Source organism: Cricetulus griseus, chromosome 6, assembly GCF_003668045.3.
Source record: "Cricetulus griseus strain 17A/GY chromosome 6, alternate assembly CriGri-PICRH-1.0, whole genome shotgun sequence".
NCBI lineage: Eukaryota > Metazoa > Chordata > Mammalia > Rodentia > Cricetidae > Cricetulus > Cricetulus griseus.
In genome coordinates this window covers 99225481-99242735 of record NC_048599.1, presented here as the reverse complement: position 1 = coordinate 99242735, position 17255 = coordinate 99225481, and the positions used below count along the sequence as shown (strand labels likewise).

The 17255-nt window shown below is 42.9% G+C and overlaps 1 protein-coding gene across 1 annotated transcript in view; it reads left to right on the top strand.

The window, feature by feature from the left end:
• Nucleotides 1-7321: 7321 nt before the first annotated feature.
• Agps (alkylglycerone phosphate synthase) overlaps nt 7322-17255 on the top strand; it is a 106293-nt gene continuing 96359 nt past the window's right edge. Inside the window, exon 1 of the mRNA XM_027420134.2 lies at nt 7322-7647. Coding sequence (XP_027275935.1) covers nt 7352-7647 — 296 coding nt within the window. The 5' untranslated portion in view covers nt 7322-7351. The remainder of the gene's footprint in view (nt 7648-17255) is intronic.

Here is a 17255-nt window from a genome sequence, read left to right as displayed (position 1 = left end):
CCCCTTTTTTATTAATTAATGAAAAGGCTTTATATTATTACAAGCAAATAGGTCACCCATATGTTGAGGGATAGAGGTAGAGGTTGAACCTTCCCAAAAATCAAACATTAAGACTGTGTACGGGAGTCACCATCAGGCTGTTAGCTTGACCCGAAGTACTCTCGACCTGTCCTCTGCCGTTTTTCTGGGAAAGGGATTCTCGGGGCAGGTAACCCTTATGCAGGTCAACGTACCTCCCAGAGAAGCCTGCATAATAGGCAACTCTGTGCGATGCCTTTGCTCAGCATCCCTCTTTGGGCTGCCCAGACCAGACACTCTACCCTGTACAATGAGCCTAGGCTCCGGGTGTGCAAGAGCTGTCTGGCCGGCGGCCTATTGCTAAAGCATAGTTAGCCAAAATATAAGCGCTTGGGCGGTCTCTTGGTTTGAGCCCTGGAGCTTACATGCCAGTCAAAAGTAACAGCAATCCGCAAGCGGCTGCATCAAACAATTTCACCCCCACCCCTTTTCTCACAGACCAGCCAAAAATAACAGCAATCCGCAAACGGCTGCATCAAACAATCCCACCCCCACCCCTTAAGCAGTGGCCATCTCTCCGCCAAGGACAGGAGTTAATCTGGATAACAATAGCGGCTCTCAACTCCCGGGGGAGAGGGTGGAGTTCCGACTTTTGAAGGTCCGAAGAGGCTCTTCAGGTTGAGTCTTTCTGGGATCCACATGGGATTCTCTTCATCCTGTGGGAAAACACAATATCGCTCCCCTGGATCTTATGAGAATAGGATCCGGGCCTCTCCAAAGATCAGTTAAGATATCTTTCCATTTTACCATTTCCTTTTGGCCTTTTAGGTTTTGAGGTGAGACGCTTGGCCCGAGCGTCAATGTTTATGAGGCTTTAAAGCCCCAGGCATTCCAGGCCTTTAAGAAGTGTTGAATAGCAGGCATGGCCTTTTCCCCTATCAAAGACTGGGAAAGCCATCTGCAATTTTCTCCGCTCCTCTGATGGTAAGAAGGAGTCAGTACCAAATAGTGGGGGTGCTGATGGAAGCACACCCGCTGGCATTTTTGGCAGCCGATATCTATCGGGGTGGTATCGTGCTGCTTCTTTCTCTAGCTCTGCTTCCTTGCTAGAGTCTAAAATCTCAGAGTCTGAGCTGCTCAGCTCCAAGGCTTTCAGTTTCGTTGCAGGGCAGAGGCTAGGTTTCGAGTCACCTAGCTGAGCTGTTTTCTCTAAAACTTTATCTCTTGAGCTTTTAGAGTCATCAGAGCTATCAAGATTTAAAGCTTTAAACTTATTTACAGAATCATCTAACAAATTATTCACTCCCTTGTAACTAGACATCCCGGGAGGTCCTTTTTTCTTATTTATTGTTGTTTTTCTTAACAAATTATTTACTCCCTTGTCACTAGACATCCCGGGAGGTCCTTTTTTCTTATATTTTATTATTAGGCGCGCCCCATCTCTCACCATATTCGGTTTCTGATATGTAATTCTGGACTTCTTTAAGATTGCTACAACAATGAGAAAAGTCAAAATAGCTCCTAGTAAAAGCATAGAAGCCTCTATATTAACCTCCCACAATAGCAACATTCCCAAGCCAAAGTCCAGAAAAATCATACCTCTCCGAATTTACCATCCTGCAGTTCTGAATCCGCCTTGTAGCCAAGGGGTCTCCGCGGTGCTGGAGATGTTCATATGTTCCCGGGTTTCGGCACCATATGTCCCGCGCGCTCTGTATTTCTCGCCAGCAAGAAATCATACACGGGACACTTGGATCCTTCTGCAGACAAGCTTTAATACATCTTACCAGAGTGGAGACCCAAAACCAAGAAAACCATCCCTTATAAAGGCTGACCAGCCGCCTGGGACATGTTACCCTATGAATGGCTTTAGCTCCTCAGGCCAAAATGAGCCACGGGATAGGCAGAGATCAAAGGAATGGAGATTACCCAGCGCCTGTGAAGTAATTTACATCTTGGTGTCTTCAGGCACCTATTATTGTAATGGATAATGCAGGAACCGGCTTCCTACAGTGAATTAGGTACATAACAGTTCCATAACTGCTTGGCTATATATATGTTTTCATTAGAGTATACATACTCAAATACATGTTAAGTGGTTTTTCTAGTAGCCCATAATTTTAGTTTACATCAACATTTTAATCATCCAGGATAAAGACTGTGTTACTCTACTGATGTTAAATAATTTATACATTTGAAAAGCATTGGCAAACTGAGGGATTCAGACTTCAACTTGGACAAGAATTAACTTTGTTTTTACTTAAAGCATGCTGGTAGTGTTAGATTGAACTCTCCCCAGCCATCTCAAAACAGCCCATTCAAAAATGACTCCGAGGACAAGGCAGATTATAGAGTAAAACACAAGATTATTTACATGGTTGTAAACAAACATGGTAGGTGGTATTTCAGCATAATTCTAGTAATATTTGGGAAGGTTTTGAGAAACTTAAAGATCAGGATTGCTAAAATGTCAAGCATAAGCACCCCATGTGTTCTCAGTAATTTACTAGTCCTCTTGTCCCTTTTTGTCACTCTTAGAGTGAAAATGCTAAAGGCTTCCCCTGGGAAAAGCACAATAGTTTCAGTAGCAACAATAAACACTTTTTTTATATAAATGTTTCAGGGACTCTGGAGATGAGCTGGATAGCTGAACTCACAAGACAGAGAAATAACATCAGCATTGATTATCTTATGAACTTCTTTGCAGCCACTATGCAGTTTTTCCATTTTTTGTTTCCAGTAGTCAAGTAACTTTTGAAATATCTTAGCTCCTTCACAGAGCCTTTGTTTAAAAGGAAATGGTTCTGAGATGAGGAGATGATGGCTTAACAGGGAAGGTAACTGCTGTCAAACCTGAAGACCTGGGTTTAATTCCTGGAACCCACATGGTAGAAGGAGAAAACCATTGTCACAGGAGCACACAAACACAATAAAAGGTAGTCAACTCTCCCCCCCTTAGGGTAAGGAAATGGTTTCTCAGAAAGGTTGTGGGGTTTCAGTAGGGCTAGAATTTTTACCATAACCCGATTCTTACCATTCTCAAGACACCTTCCAAATGCACATCATACAAGAGGATTTTCTAATGGTTAGAAGCAAGGTGGCTTACAAAAGTCGATCTAATCTATAATATGCCAGAAGTTGTATTGATTTGTCTACATCTAACCACACACAGCATTTGGGGGGTTAAAATACATGTACAGCATTGGGTTAGTATGCAAAAACAAAAACATTTTCCTTACATACTTCCCCACAGTTCACAGTTCTTGGCACAATGAGGGACCTGGAGATTTGACTGTGAACTTTGAGAAACTTTTGGTTGATTCAGGGTTCTTCTATTTTCCAACCAGGCCTGACAACTCTTCCCTGATTGATTTCATCTCTTCAGTCAAATTGAGTCCAGTTGGTTCTCTATAAATTCTGGCTAAAGCCCATAGAAGACAGTAGAACCACCTCAGGAGCCAAAAGATTCCAGAGCCTGGTTCCCAGCTCCAGCTGAACCTGGCCTCAGGGGAAGAGGCCTGAAAGAAGACTTCAGGATCCAGTTCCCAGTCAGCTCACTCAGCAGAGAAGAAATGCTATGTTACCTTTAAGCCTCACGGGAAATGCTGGTCCCTGGCAACCAACGCTTCTGCCCTGGACCGTCAGTCCCTAGGACTCAACCAATGGCTACAGGAAGTGGGGGGGGGTGAGGGGTAGTCTCAGTCATCCTCAGCATCTGAGACACAAAACTTCTGCTTCAGCTGCAGACAGGAATTAACTCCAGCAGCTGCTTCCAGCCTCCAAAAGTGATAACATTCCCCAAGGTTGCCTGGAGAAATGGCATGTGCCTTTAATTCCAACACTGGGTAGAGGCAGAGGGCAGAGGGCAGAGGGCAGAGGGCAGAGGGCAGAGGGCAGAGAGCAGAGAGCAGAGGCAGAGGCAGATGGATTTATGAATTGGAGGACATCCTCATCTGATAGTGAGTTGTAGGCCAGCCAGCTGTACATAGTAAGACCCCTATGTCAAAACAAACAAGCAAGCAGACAACAATCTAACAAAAACTTCAAACAAATCACAAAACATTTCTCAGAGCAAACATCTCTCAGAGCTTTCATGGCTCCCAGAAAGCATCCCACTGCTAACAAGAGTTCAAATCTGTTTTATTTATATCTTGTGGAGTAATATTCAAGTTGTTTCTACCCTGTTTAAAGTTGTTAATCACAGATTGATAAAAACATAACCCCTGTTTGTATTTTTGATGTCTGTGAATGCCAACCTTGAAGTGGAAAAGAGCCAGGATGAAGACAAGATGGTCTCCACTGACCACTGCTATACTAGTCTAGGAGGCAACTGAACATTAATTATTTAGTTAGACATTTTCATTTATGGCTCTAGTCCCTCTCCCCAGATTCAAATTTTTGAGCCCCTTGTAAATTGAGTGTAAGTCTCAGCTACAATATGACCTCTGTCTTCATGAAGTTTTTGACCTTTCTGGAGGAAGTGAAACATGTAAATAAAAATTTAAAGTATGATAAAGGAAAAACAGACACTCTTTTTTGGGGAAATAATGCACACACAGAGAAAAGTACTGGTGAAACACCAGCTGTATAAAGGTAAAAAGGCAGTAACAGTAACTGTGAGGTTGGTAGAACAGGATGTCAGTAACACCACCAGGGAAAAAAAAGCATGACAAGAAGGAGATGAGACCAGTTTCTGTTTCATTCAAGAAAGCACAAGTGAATCAATACACTCTTGCAAGAGCAAGAATAATCTATATTGTAGGCTGTAGGGCATCTTGACTCAATAGCTGATTAGTCTAAAGCAGCATTGTTATTTTTCTCTGAAGCAATGTCACCAGTGACACCCGAGTTTGCTTGATGAAGATAAAGGAAGCAAAATAAGAGGAAATGGAAGCAATGCCAGATGAATGGAGGGGACATCATTTAGGAATAACTCTTAGCCCATTAATTGTTGAACTGAGTCACCTCCACCTACCCAGGTGACTTTTATCAGGCTAATAGATATGAATGTGTCTTTCTTTAGATTGCACAAGACAAAAGGTCATGATTATGAGCATGCTACTGAAAGGTAGAATGAGGTTTACTTTTTTTTTAAGTAAGGCACTACTGCAATAGATAACACAGCAAAGGATCTCTTTCTTCTGTTATCAAATGTTCAGGAATGTATATCTACTTTCTTGGTCATTCACTGAATCCTAAACGCGCCCAGCAGGAGTGGGTTTGCTGTGGTGTGAGGGTGTACACCAGAATAGGGTCCATGAATTTAAAAGTCAGAAGAAGGGCACAGGAAATTCAATAGACTTTAAGTAGTTCTACAAAATAGATGTTACTAGTCGTTTAGAGCTTTTTATATCATCTGAAGATCAAGTATAAAAAGATGCCAAGGTAGCCTCTCCTCGGTTGCTGAGATAGTTAGCTGGTGTCATCTTTGTATATCTCCAGACATTTCCCTAGTGCCTGATTTCTCTGTAAACCAAAAGTGTCTTCCTCTATTATGATATCTCCATTCTTGTTATCTTGTATTCTTCCCCTGACTCATACTTTCTGCTCCCTCATGTCCTCAGCATCCCTCTTCTCCCCTTCTCATTCTCCTAGCTCCCTCTCCCCTGATTATGAGATTGATGATTGACTTATATGCCATCCTATAGCCTTCATCCAGCAGCTGGTGGAAGTAGAAGCAGACACCCATAACTAGTCACCAAAATGAACTGGAACCCAGATGCAAAGAAGGACCAGTGAAGAGTACAGATGTCCAGACCAGGCTGGTGAAACACACAGAAACAGCTGACCTGAACATCCAGGAACTCTTGCTCACCAGTCTGATAGCTGGAATACCAGCATGGGACTGATCCAGACCCCGGGAACATGGGTTTCTGTGAGGAAACCTCAGAAATCTATGGGACCTCCTGAAGAAGCCCAGTATTTATCCCTAGCATAGGTGTGGACTTTGGGAGCCCATTCCATATAGAGGAATACTCCCTGAGCCAAGACACACGGTGGTGGGCCTAGGCCCTATCCCAAAGGATACGAAAGACTCTGATGACACCCATGGAAGGCCTCACCTTCCAGGGGGAGCAGAAAAGATACATGTGACAGATAAGGTTTTAGTTGGTTGGGGTAGGGAAGGACGGGTGGGAGAAGGGAACTGGGATTGTCATGTAAAATGATTCTGTTTCTAATTCAAATAAAAAAGTTGGAAAAAAAGAAATGTAGCAATAAAATGACTCCTAATTGTCAAATTTCAAAAAAAAAAAAAAATGCCAAGCTACCCAAATAGGATGCCTTCATCAAACTCCTCCCTTCAGGGCTCAGAGTTCTATACAGAAGAGAAGGAAGAATAGTAAGAGCCAGAGGTGATGGATGACTCCAAAGAAACCCTGTCTTCCTGATACAACAGGACTGATTCACACATGTACTCGGAGACTGAAAGCACACACAGGACATGCAGAGGTTCAAACCAGATGGAGTCCCGGAGCTGAGAGAGCCAAGTGGACACTGGCTCCCATTCCTTACTAAGAAGCTATCTGAAACTTGTACCTACTTGCAAAGGAAAAATTAGTTTCCTCCAGTAGAGTCTCACTGGGTATATTAACCACACTTCAGGGTAGGCCCCATGCCTAGGAGTAGCTGGCCAACACAAAACAAACTCAATGGTATTTTTGCAGATTACACCATTTCAAGTATAAAAACCATTAGCTCGAGGGCTGTATAAAACGACATCTCAGGGTGGGCAATATGGCCCTGTGGGGTAAAGGCACTTCCACCAAGTTTGACGATCCAAGTTTGATGCCCAGGACTCACATGGTGGAAGGAAACTACAGGAAGTTGTTCTCTGACCTCCACATGAGTGCTGAGCGCAGTGCTAGGTACTAAGTAGGTGATGAGAAATGAGACGATAGAGACACTGATTCTAAGTTTTGACCTAGCAGGAGAAATAGAGTGGTTTACCAGGAAAGGCAGGCCTGGTTCCATTGCCTGGCCAGCAGCACCAGCGGTGGCCCACTGTACAAGCTCCTAGGCATCAGTCCCAGGAAATGATCCTTCAGGCGCTAGGGCTACATCCAGGGCGCCACACCCACAGGTATGTCCCGCTGCAGGAGTGCTGTGTGGTTTGGCTCTCATCCTGCCCCTTTGGGCCAATCCCGGGTTCGCTGGAACTCACCTGCTCTGCAGGTGCGCCCAGCCGAGGCGTGGCGTGGCACGGCGGCGGGCGTGGCCGAGGCGGGGAGGGGAGGGGCTAGGCCGCGGTGGGCGGGGACAGAGCCCGTGAAGCTCCAGGCGCAAGGCCCCTGCCGCCAGTCGCCGCAGTGGCTGCCGGGATGCGCCGCAGCGAATGGTCGCGCGGGGCGCCGCTGTGAGTGACCTTTCACCCGCGCCCAGAGGCCTCGGGCGGCGGCATAAGGCGGAAGCCATGGCGGAGGCGGCGGGCGAGGCGGGCGCGAGCGAGCGGGACCCAGACGCGGTCCGCGCGCGCCGGCGGCTGCGGGTTCTGTCGGGCCATCTGCTGGGCCGGCCCCGGGAGGCTCCGAGTACCAATGAGTGCAAAGCGCGGAGAGCCGCGTCGGCGGCCGGGGCGTCGCCCGCCGCTACTCCGGTCGCGCCAGAGTCGGGCACCATCCCCAAGAAGCGGTGAGTAGCGGGCCGGGGAAGGAGCTGACGGCGGGAGGCCACATGCGCGCGGCCTGGGTGAGGGGGAGGAGGGCACGGGAGTGGGCAAGGAGTTGACCCGGTGGGCGGAAGGCATCCTGGTCCCTGCGAGTGCATCAAGCTCGCGGACTGAGTGAGAGTGGACCAGATACAGGATTCTATCTGGAAGGGGCTGGGATGGGTTGGCTGATTTTGGTCCCTTTGAAGGTAGCGCATTTCATGACCTCGCATGGAGAAGGGTTTAAAGGAATCCCAGTTCTTGGATTTTGGTGGTAGAAACTCATTCTCTGTCTCCAAAGATCTTTCTTAATCAAGAGGAGGAGGTTCACATTTGCACTAGATGATCAGATTTCTGCTATTTCTCAAAAGCCTGGGTGCGGGATGAAGTGGGGTGGGGTGGGGACCAGTGATACTCTGGGGAAGGGTGCTGAGTGGTTTCTGTGGCGGAGGCTACCACTTCCTTATGGGCATAGGTTCTGACTTTAGGGAGGAAACCGGTGAATGAGTAAGATGCAGTGGACTGCAAACATTAGTGACTTAAGAGTTTGATAGTCTAGCTACTGATCTCTGTAAGAAACTAAAAGACGAGCGTCTGGATGAGGAATGTTTATAAAATCTTAAGACCTTTGGAGGAAATCTCTTTCTCTGATGAAAGATGTTGCAAGGTGGTGTTTTCTGAGATGATCAGTTTGGAAGAACTTGGAGAATGAGAAAAGGTTTTGCTAACTTTAATGTGTACTTTCAAAGTACTGGAGATGGTGCTAAATCCATTACTTGTTTCTAAGCTTTTAGGGTAGTACTGCAGTCTCCCATTTTACAGATGAAGAAATAAGTCTGCTGCAGGTAGCAGGTCCCTGGGTGACAGGTTAGACATCAAAGGCAAATCAAATCAACTGCTTCATTAATTCACCCGGAGTAAGTCCTTACAGCATACACACTGTACCAGCAATGCGGAGATTCCGAAATGCACTGTTCACTATAAGGCACTAAAGTAATGTAGTATTAGAAATTTAGCTGATAATTGAAACATGTGGCTTTTTAACCCAGTTTTGAGTATTTCTTAGAAGAAAAAAAGACTTCCCTGAGCCAGGTTTTTTTTTTTTTTTTTTTCTTTTTTTTTTTCTTCTGTGTGTGTGTGTGTGTGTGTGTGTAAATATCTTTGTGTTGCAAAAAGCTTACCAGAGGGGAACAGTGTTAATGGTAGACAAATGGAATGGTCAGGAAAAGGAAGGAAGAGAATAGGGAACTTCTGGAGTTACATGTGGTGGAATGGAAAGGGATGAAGTTTTGAGAGGGGAAACGTTTCTGGATATGCGGGGCAAAGCATTAGATCTGCTCTTCAGAAAGGGCACACAGCAATGGAATTAAAGATTAGTTTGGCCGTATAATGAATGGCCAGAAGCAGACCTAGGTTTGAATTCCAATAGGACTTTTTACTTGTAAACTGTCAGTCTCTCTCAGACCTTTGTCCCCTATCACTCGGGAGGCAGAGGCAGTCGGATCTCTGTGAGTTCGAGGCCAGCCACGGCTACATAGAGAGACCCTGACTCAGAAAAGATACCAAAGGGGTTGGAGAGATCACTCTGTCAATAACAGCACTGGCTGCTCTTCTAGAGGGCCCAGGTTCAATTCCCAGCACCCACTTGGCAGTTCACAACAGTCTGTAACTCCAGTTCAGGAGATCTGACATCCTCACACAGAAGTATACATGCGGGCAAAACACTAACACACAGAAAATAAGGATAAATAAATCATTAAAAAATGTTAAACCCAGGGCAGGGTGTTGGTGTTGCACTCCTTAAATACCAGCACTCGGGAGGCAGAGGCAGGCGGATCTCTGTGAGTTCGTGGCCAGTCTGGTCTACAGATCGAGTTCCAGTACGATCTCCAAAGCAATACAGAGAAACCCTGTCTCAGGAAAAAAAAAAAAAAAAAGTTAAACCCAAAACACAAAGAACTAATCCCTGCCTTGCATTTTTGCTTTGGAAACAGAAAAATGCATCTAAAAGATGGAATGCTTAGTGTACTGCCTGTTACACAAGCTCTCAACAAATAGCTTTGGCTGTCCTTGTGTCAGAAGACAGCAGTTATGAATCTAGAAAATACGAAGAGGTACATTTTCCAGAATTTGGTTACTTGGTGGTAGAAGGGGGTAAAATGGAGGGTCACATGTAATGTCTGGTTTCCCTGATGTTATATTAGCTTTACAGGGTTTAAGTTTCTTCATTTTTTCCCAATGACTTCATATTCATAGATATTTTCTCATTTTCATGAGTGTGTGATAAAACATTTATATATGCACTTACATTATTAAATTAAGTAGGCAGGGCAGGTTTCAGTAGGGCTGGATTTAGTGGCCTTTGCATTAGGCATTTGAAGAAGAAATAGCAATGCTCTTGAGGTAATGGATGAGATGTCTTATGCCTGAGGGTAACTGCTCTGGATGGGTGTAGTTCTTGTATGGATGTTAAAGACTTGCTGGTAGCCTAGGCATAACTGCAGCCCATTTACAGCATAGGGTGTAGCTGTAAGGAGCTCAGGGTTAGTTGGGTAGTGGTAACATCTATACTTGTAGATCTACTCTGAAGTTTAATCAAAATGCCTTTTTTTTTTTTTTTACTCCATGAATAACACATTACCTTTTATTGAGGGAAACATAAAACCGTGTATTAGATGAAACATCAGAAACTTTTTCAGAGCATGATCATTCTACTTGATTATTGTTCATTGGGAAACCCAGGTCTTCTTTCCACTTCCTGTTCCTTAGCTGGATCTCAGCATCTGCAGCAACAAGAACTGAGCCTAGAGGGAAGACAAATTTTGGAGCAAGTAGGAACTAAAGTATATATTCAGAAAGGCGTGATTACAGCTGTGCTGGGTGATTTTGGAATCTTCAGTGACTTGCATATTACTCCTCTTTCCTTACTCTGGATGGTGGTATTGGTTGTCATTGTTTTATGACAATTGTTTTATTTCATGGCTGCTTATTATAAGTTTGGAGTAGTGACTTTTTTTTTTTAATTATTTGGTTTTTCGAGACAAGGTTTCGCTGTGTAGCTTTGTAGACCAGGCTGGCCTCGAACTCACAGAGATCCACCTGCCTCTGCCTCCCGAGTCCTGGGATCAGAGGCCTGTGCCACCAAGTTGAGTAGTGACTACTTCTTTTTCTGTTTTTTTGAGACAGGGTTTCTCTGTGTAGCTTTGGCGTCTATCCTGGCGTATGCTCTGGAGACCAGGCTGGTCTCAAATTCACGGAGATCGCCTGCCTCTGCCTCCCAAGTGCTGGGATTATAGGCATGCACCACCAACACCTGGCAAGTAATGACTTCTTAATACACCATGCTTTCATTCCTCTTGCAGAATAGTCATATGTTAACTTAGTGAATATTTGTAGATAAGTTGCTTTATGACAGGAGCTGTGCTAAGTTGGCTATACAGCCCCGGTCTTTAAGAACTCGAAATCTAGGAAGATTATAAAGTCCAGTAATTTAATTAGTGCTAGTGTAGACAAAAGTATGGATGCAGCACAAAGGAAAGAAAGAGGCATACTGCATACTCTGAGGTTAGAAGCTTCCTGAAGCAGGTTTGAAAAATATTATTGATATTTTGGTGGGTTGATTTGGATGATGAGGAAAGTTTGTTATGGAAAAGCAGGGGCCCGTGGTAATACATGTTGTATTCAGGTGACAGTCGAGTGTTGGTACAGATGGGAGTAAGTGAAAAAAGAAAGGCGATGGCAGGCCCTGAAGACTTTGGCTTATAGATAATCAGTCCATTCATTCATGAAAGTAGCATACAGCAGTACACAAAGCTGTGCCCTTATGGAACTTAGCTTCAAGTTGGAGTAGAGACCATGGACAAATAATAATAGCATGTGAGGTGGTAGACTTAATAAACAGCTGAGGGGCTGGTGAATGCAAGATAAGCTGGGCAGTGACTGATTGGGTGGAGTTTGGTCATTAGTTGCTGGCACTAAGAATGAGTTACAGTGAGGACACGGCATCTTGCAAGCAAGGCCAGGACACCATTCCTGAGCTACAATCCCAATCTTCATATGTCATTCTTTAAAAATATATTATTTAGGAGCAGGGGATGCAGCTCAGTTGGTAAAATGTTTGCCCCACAAGCATGAAGATATGTGTTTGAGCCACAGCATCCACGTAAAAAAAAGTCAGATGTGATGTGTGTATAATTCCATTGCTAGGGAGGTGGAAACAGGTGGTTTCCAGTAGCTTGCTGGCCCGAGTTCCAGGAAAATGAATAATGCTGTTTGAGGAGAAAAAAAGGTGAATAGTTCTGAAGACCAACCTTGAAGGTATTATTTAACGCATGTCACAACTTGAGTGGATGTTCTCCAGAAGCTGAGTTAACTTCTTGCAAATGATTTTTAGGAAGGCAGCCTGCAGCTTCATTTTCTGTAGCAAAGGTTATTTGGACAAGTGACTTAAGGCAACATTATTTGGAAAAAGTGAAGCTTATTTTGGTAGTTATACCATGTGAAATAGTATGAGTTCTGAGCTGGGAATTCTAGAGATGGTGCTAATTCGAGTTTTGAGTAAGTTAACTTCCAAGGCACCATTCTAAAGCACACGTATATTACCTCCTTTAACAGCTTTGGGAAGCAGGAGGTATCGTATGTTGGTTACAGGTGAGGAAGTAGAAGCTCAGTTAATTTTGTTTGACTAATAATATGCAGTTGTGAAATGAACGGAATGGTATTTCAACTCTGGCCTCATCTCCACCCATGTTTCTTTCCCTGTGCTGCTTCTTTGTTGCTACACCATGGTACTTATTCTCTGGGGTATGTTGTCAGGTTGCTCTCCTTAGTGTGCTAAGTTTCAACTATTTGTGATGATAATAATTGAGTACTGGTTCCTATACTTAAGGTGTGTGTTAGTTCATGTTGTACTTAGTGGTAAATTAGAAATATCCCATCAAAGTGAAATTCGAAATTTAGGAAAATATAAAGTGTGCTTTAAAAAGACAGGCTGGCTGCTTGCAAGTTAATGAGTGAGTTTTGTTGTTCCCCTTGTAGGAGAAGACTGTGTTAGAAATAAAAGAACAGGGAGAAATGTGGGAGAATCAAGGTTAAAGGAAAAGAACAGGGGTCTCGGAGGACTTTGCCTGGTTAAACTGTTATGAGTAAGAAACCTTGATGTCTTCATCTGTGGTTTGCACATTGACATAAACCATACCTTCTCTGATGTTTCCAGAGGTTACTGTTCAAGTTCACTTATAAGACTATCTGGAAGGAAATTCAGTGATCTACTTTTAGGCTACAGAGAAATGAAATGCTGTTGTAGTAGCATGAGATACTTTATAGGTTTTTTAAAAAAGGATATTATTCCTTTACTTTCTCATCATTGAAAAGATTTCTGCTGCTTATGAGATTAGTATGTAAATTTCAACCCTAAACTAAATCTGAGGATCTTGAGTGGAATCAACCCTTTGGCAGCACAGTGATTACTCTTCCTCTTCCCTTTATTTGTTGGATTTTCAGGGTAATAGTTCATTATGTATTTCCCAATGTCTGAGTTCAGAATCAGCTGAGTGATGGCAAGACACAAACAGAAATAAAAACATTGATTGGAGAAGTGACTGGATGGTTAACAGCACTTGCTGTTCTGGCAGAGGTCCTGATTTTGGTTCCCAGCACCCTCATGGTGGTTCACAACTATCTCTAACTATCACAACTCAAGTCAAGAGGATTTGACACCCTTTTCTGGCTTTTGAGGGGACCAGGCATGCATGTGGTACACATAATAAATGCAGGAAAAGCATTTATACACATAAAACAAAAATTTTAAAGAGAAAAGTGAATGTCAATTGTTACAGATAGAACATAGATCTAGATTACCTAATATTTACCTTGAATTGGATAGATCATGTAATAGGCAGTGTTGGATTGAATAGATTTTCTCTGGGGGGAGATAGCTAGCTCCAGAGAGATAACATGAGAATATTTTAAAGAGAGAAAAGATTAAGCCACGTGATTGATGCTTTCTCTAAGAAGTCACCGAGTATCCCATTCATCCCTGTCTTGAGAAAGAGTGGGCAGGAGGCTTGGAGACAGACCCCATACTTGTGCTGAAGTCTGCTAGTGTTAGAAACTGGAGCTGTGGAATGGAAGTATGGCAGGAATGTTTTTGAAGAAATAAGAGAAACAGGCTGAAACTGTACAGAACCTGAACAACATTCTTCACTTTTCATTGCTATGTGTTACTTACTATCAGCATTGCTACTGAAATACGTTATACAAAACTTTTGACAGGACAGCTTATGACTTCAGAGAATCCTTTTAGGTCTGCTCCTTATTCCTTGATACCACCATGTACTCCACTACATAACATATACATTTGATTCCTGTATCATCCTTTCTTTACTCTTCGACTTGTTTGTTTTCCTCTAAATACAATGCATATTGCTTGCTGGTAGGCAGGTAATATGGGAATGGTATATAGATCAGAAGCATATTTGAATTATTATAAATACACACGTGTGTGTTCATGTATGTTTATGCTTGTGTATGTACATAACAGGAGGCCTGCTGTTGATATTGGTGTCTTTCTTCCTTTTCTTTTTCCTTCCTTCCTTCCTTCCTTCCTTCCTTCCTTCCTTCCTTCCTTCCTTTCTTTTTTTGAGACAGGATTTCTCTGTGTAGCTCTAGCTGTCCTGGAACTCACTCTGTAGATCAGGCTGGTTTTGAACACAGAGATCTGTCTGCCTCTGTCTCCCCAGTACTGGAATTAAAGGCGTGCACCACCACTGCCCAGACCTTGGTGTCCTTCTTGATTGCTCCCTACTTTTTTATTTAAAAAAGTAATTATATGTACATGTGTATGTCTGAGTGGGGGTTTGTGCTCATGAGTGTAGTGCCTGGGGGAGGCTAGAAGAGGGTACCTGACCCCTGGAGCTGGTATTACAGGCAGTTGTGAACCATCTGATATGGGTGCTTCGAATCTAACTTAGGTGCTTCATAAGTGAAGTATAGACTCGTAACTGCTGAGCTATCTCTCCCACCCTATATTTCCTTTTTAAAAATGTGAATTTATATTAAAAAATTATTTATAGGTATATGTGCCTAAATTTATGTGCACCTTGTGTGCAGGTACTCATGGCCAGAAGAGGGCAATGGACCCCCTAGAGCTACAGTTACAGATGGTTGTGAGCCACCCAGTGTGGGTGCTGGGAACTGAACCTAGGTCCTCCCCAAGAGCATCAAATGCTCTTAGCTGCTGAGCCATGCTGAATCTGGATCTTGTCAATTCCTGTAGTCTAGCTACCCAGTTTTGATGGGGAATGTACTGTGTATGTTCATCTTCTTGATTATTGAAAAAAGTACTTGTTTGGCCAATGAGACAGCAAGTTAGATGGGACTGGGAGTTAAAGAGGATTCTGGGAAATGTAGTAGAGAAGTGGTGATCCAGGCAGGAAGTGACATAGCAAGGAGACTCATATTTAAGCAAGGAGAAATAGGAAGTGTCCCCTTTTCCCCTTTCTCCTCCAGCGGTGCCATGTGAGCCACTGGCAAGAGAGGGTGCCAGCGAAAGGCATCCTCTATAAGATAAGTCTTATAAAATATATAGGTTTATGATAATTAAGACTGAGCTAACTGGCCAAGCAGCATTTGAACCTAATACAAGTTTCTGTGTATTAATTTGGGCCCTAACTCAGGCGGGCGGCTGGCATAGAGTGCACACGTGGCAGTAGGGCTCTGGCGGCTTTTGGCAGAAAGATTTATCGTAACACAGTTTGGTTTTGGGTTCCCCTGTCTCTGTGTACTCAGTGCTGTGATTACAGGTGACTATCATTGCTTTCCCAACTCTTTTGTGGGTTCTGGGATCTGAACTCCAATCCTAACACTTGTATGGCAAGCACTTTTATCCACTGTACTGTCTCCCCAACCTGGTGTCCACTCTATGACTGACTGTGTGTATGTGTGTGTCTGTTACATACACATGTGCATGTGTATATGGCTGTACAAAGATGTAGAGGTCAGAGGTCAGCATTAAGTATCTTCCTCAGACATTCTATTTTTTTTCAGACAGTGCTTCTCTTGGTTTACCTAGATTGGCAGGTCAGGAAGCCCCAGAGATCCTTCTGGTGTTGGGATCACAGACGAATGTCACTGTGTCTAGTTTTTTATATGGGTGCCAAGGATCCACGCTTGGGTCCTCATGCTTGCACAACAAACACTTTATTGATGGGGGTACTCTCCAGCCTGTAATTGTTTATTTTGTTCATCCTGATTGTGGAAAAGTATTCCATTGCATGTGTCCACTTTGAGCATTTGAGTAATTAATGTTTTTCATTTTAGTTTTGTTTTAATAGGAAGTTTCTAGCATTGAATGTTTTATAATATTTGCAAAAGAAGAGGCTAAACTGATTAGTCTCATTTAGTGAATTTAGTTTTTAGTGGTGTTTACCATGTAGTATATTTAGCAGTGTGTGCCGTCTCCTTAACCATGCCTGTTATTTTAGAGAATAACTTTTAACCAGGCACTAAATCATTCTTCTAAACTGATTACATAGAAACCTTAAAAGTATTGTGTGTGTGTGTGTGTGTGTGTGTGTGTGTGTGTGTGTGTGTGTGTGTGTGTATGTGTATGCACCAGACACAATGCACATGTAGAAGCCCGAGGACAACTTTGTGGATTTCTCTCCTGAATTTACTTGGGTCCAGGGATTGAACTCAGGTCACAGGTCTTGCATGACAAGTGTCTTTACTCTCTGAGCCATCTTGTCAACTGCTGAGTTGATTTTTTAAACAGTAACTTTAAAAATGCTTGCAGTGTTTTAAGTATTATATATGAACTTACAAGATTTCAGTTAAAATTATAAGTCTAAATCTGTTTCCCAATTATATATTTTAATCTTGAATTATAAGCAAGTCATTATTGGTCATAGTCTTAAAGTTTCATAAGCATAGAAAAGATGAGGTTTTGTGTAGTTTTCTTAAAATAAGATCACTAATATCTTCCTTTGATTCTGAAGCATTTGTATAGTTAATGTTGGCTTTTTAGTAGTTGATTGTGCTTACTTATTAAGGAAAACTTACCTTTCCAGTAACTCAGTTATTGTTGATGCATGTTCTGCTTCCTAGTTGAGATTTGGAGCTGTAGATACCATTTTGTCCTTCATTGAAAACTGCTGTGTGATGAGTACATGTGATAACTGTTCTTGTAGCATGCTTTAACTTACTAATCAGGGTGTTAATCAGGATACCAGTCCTGTTCTTACTGGAACTCTCAACTTTTTTTTAATACTCCCTTAGAAGCTTCATACCATCAACTGAGGCAGTGTTTATGTATTCTAAGACCTTGGGATAAAGCAATACGAATTACCTAATTCCCAGACTTTACAGTGCCTGCTCAGAATCCGCATTTCTTCTAACAGGGTATGAACTCTACTGCAATCCAGCTTCAGGGGTATTAAAATACCACCTACTTTGTCATGCCCACCATGGGTTTTATATAACTGGTAACTTCTTAATAAAAGGAAATCTATGGTTTAGGTACATGTATTGATTAAGTATTGATTTGAATTAGATGAAAGCAGAAAAGATGAATTTATAATTATTGGTCTTTAAT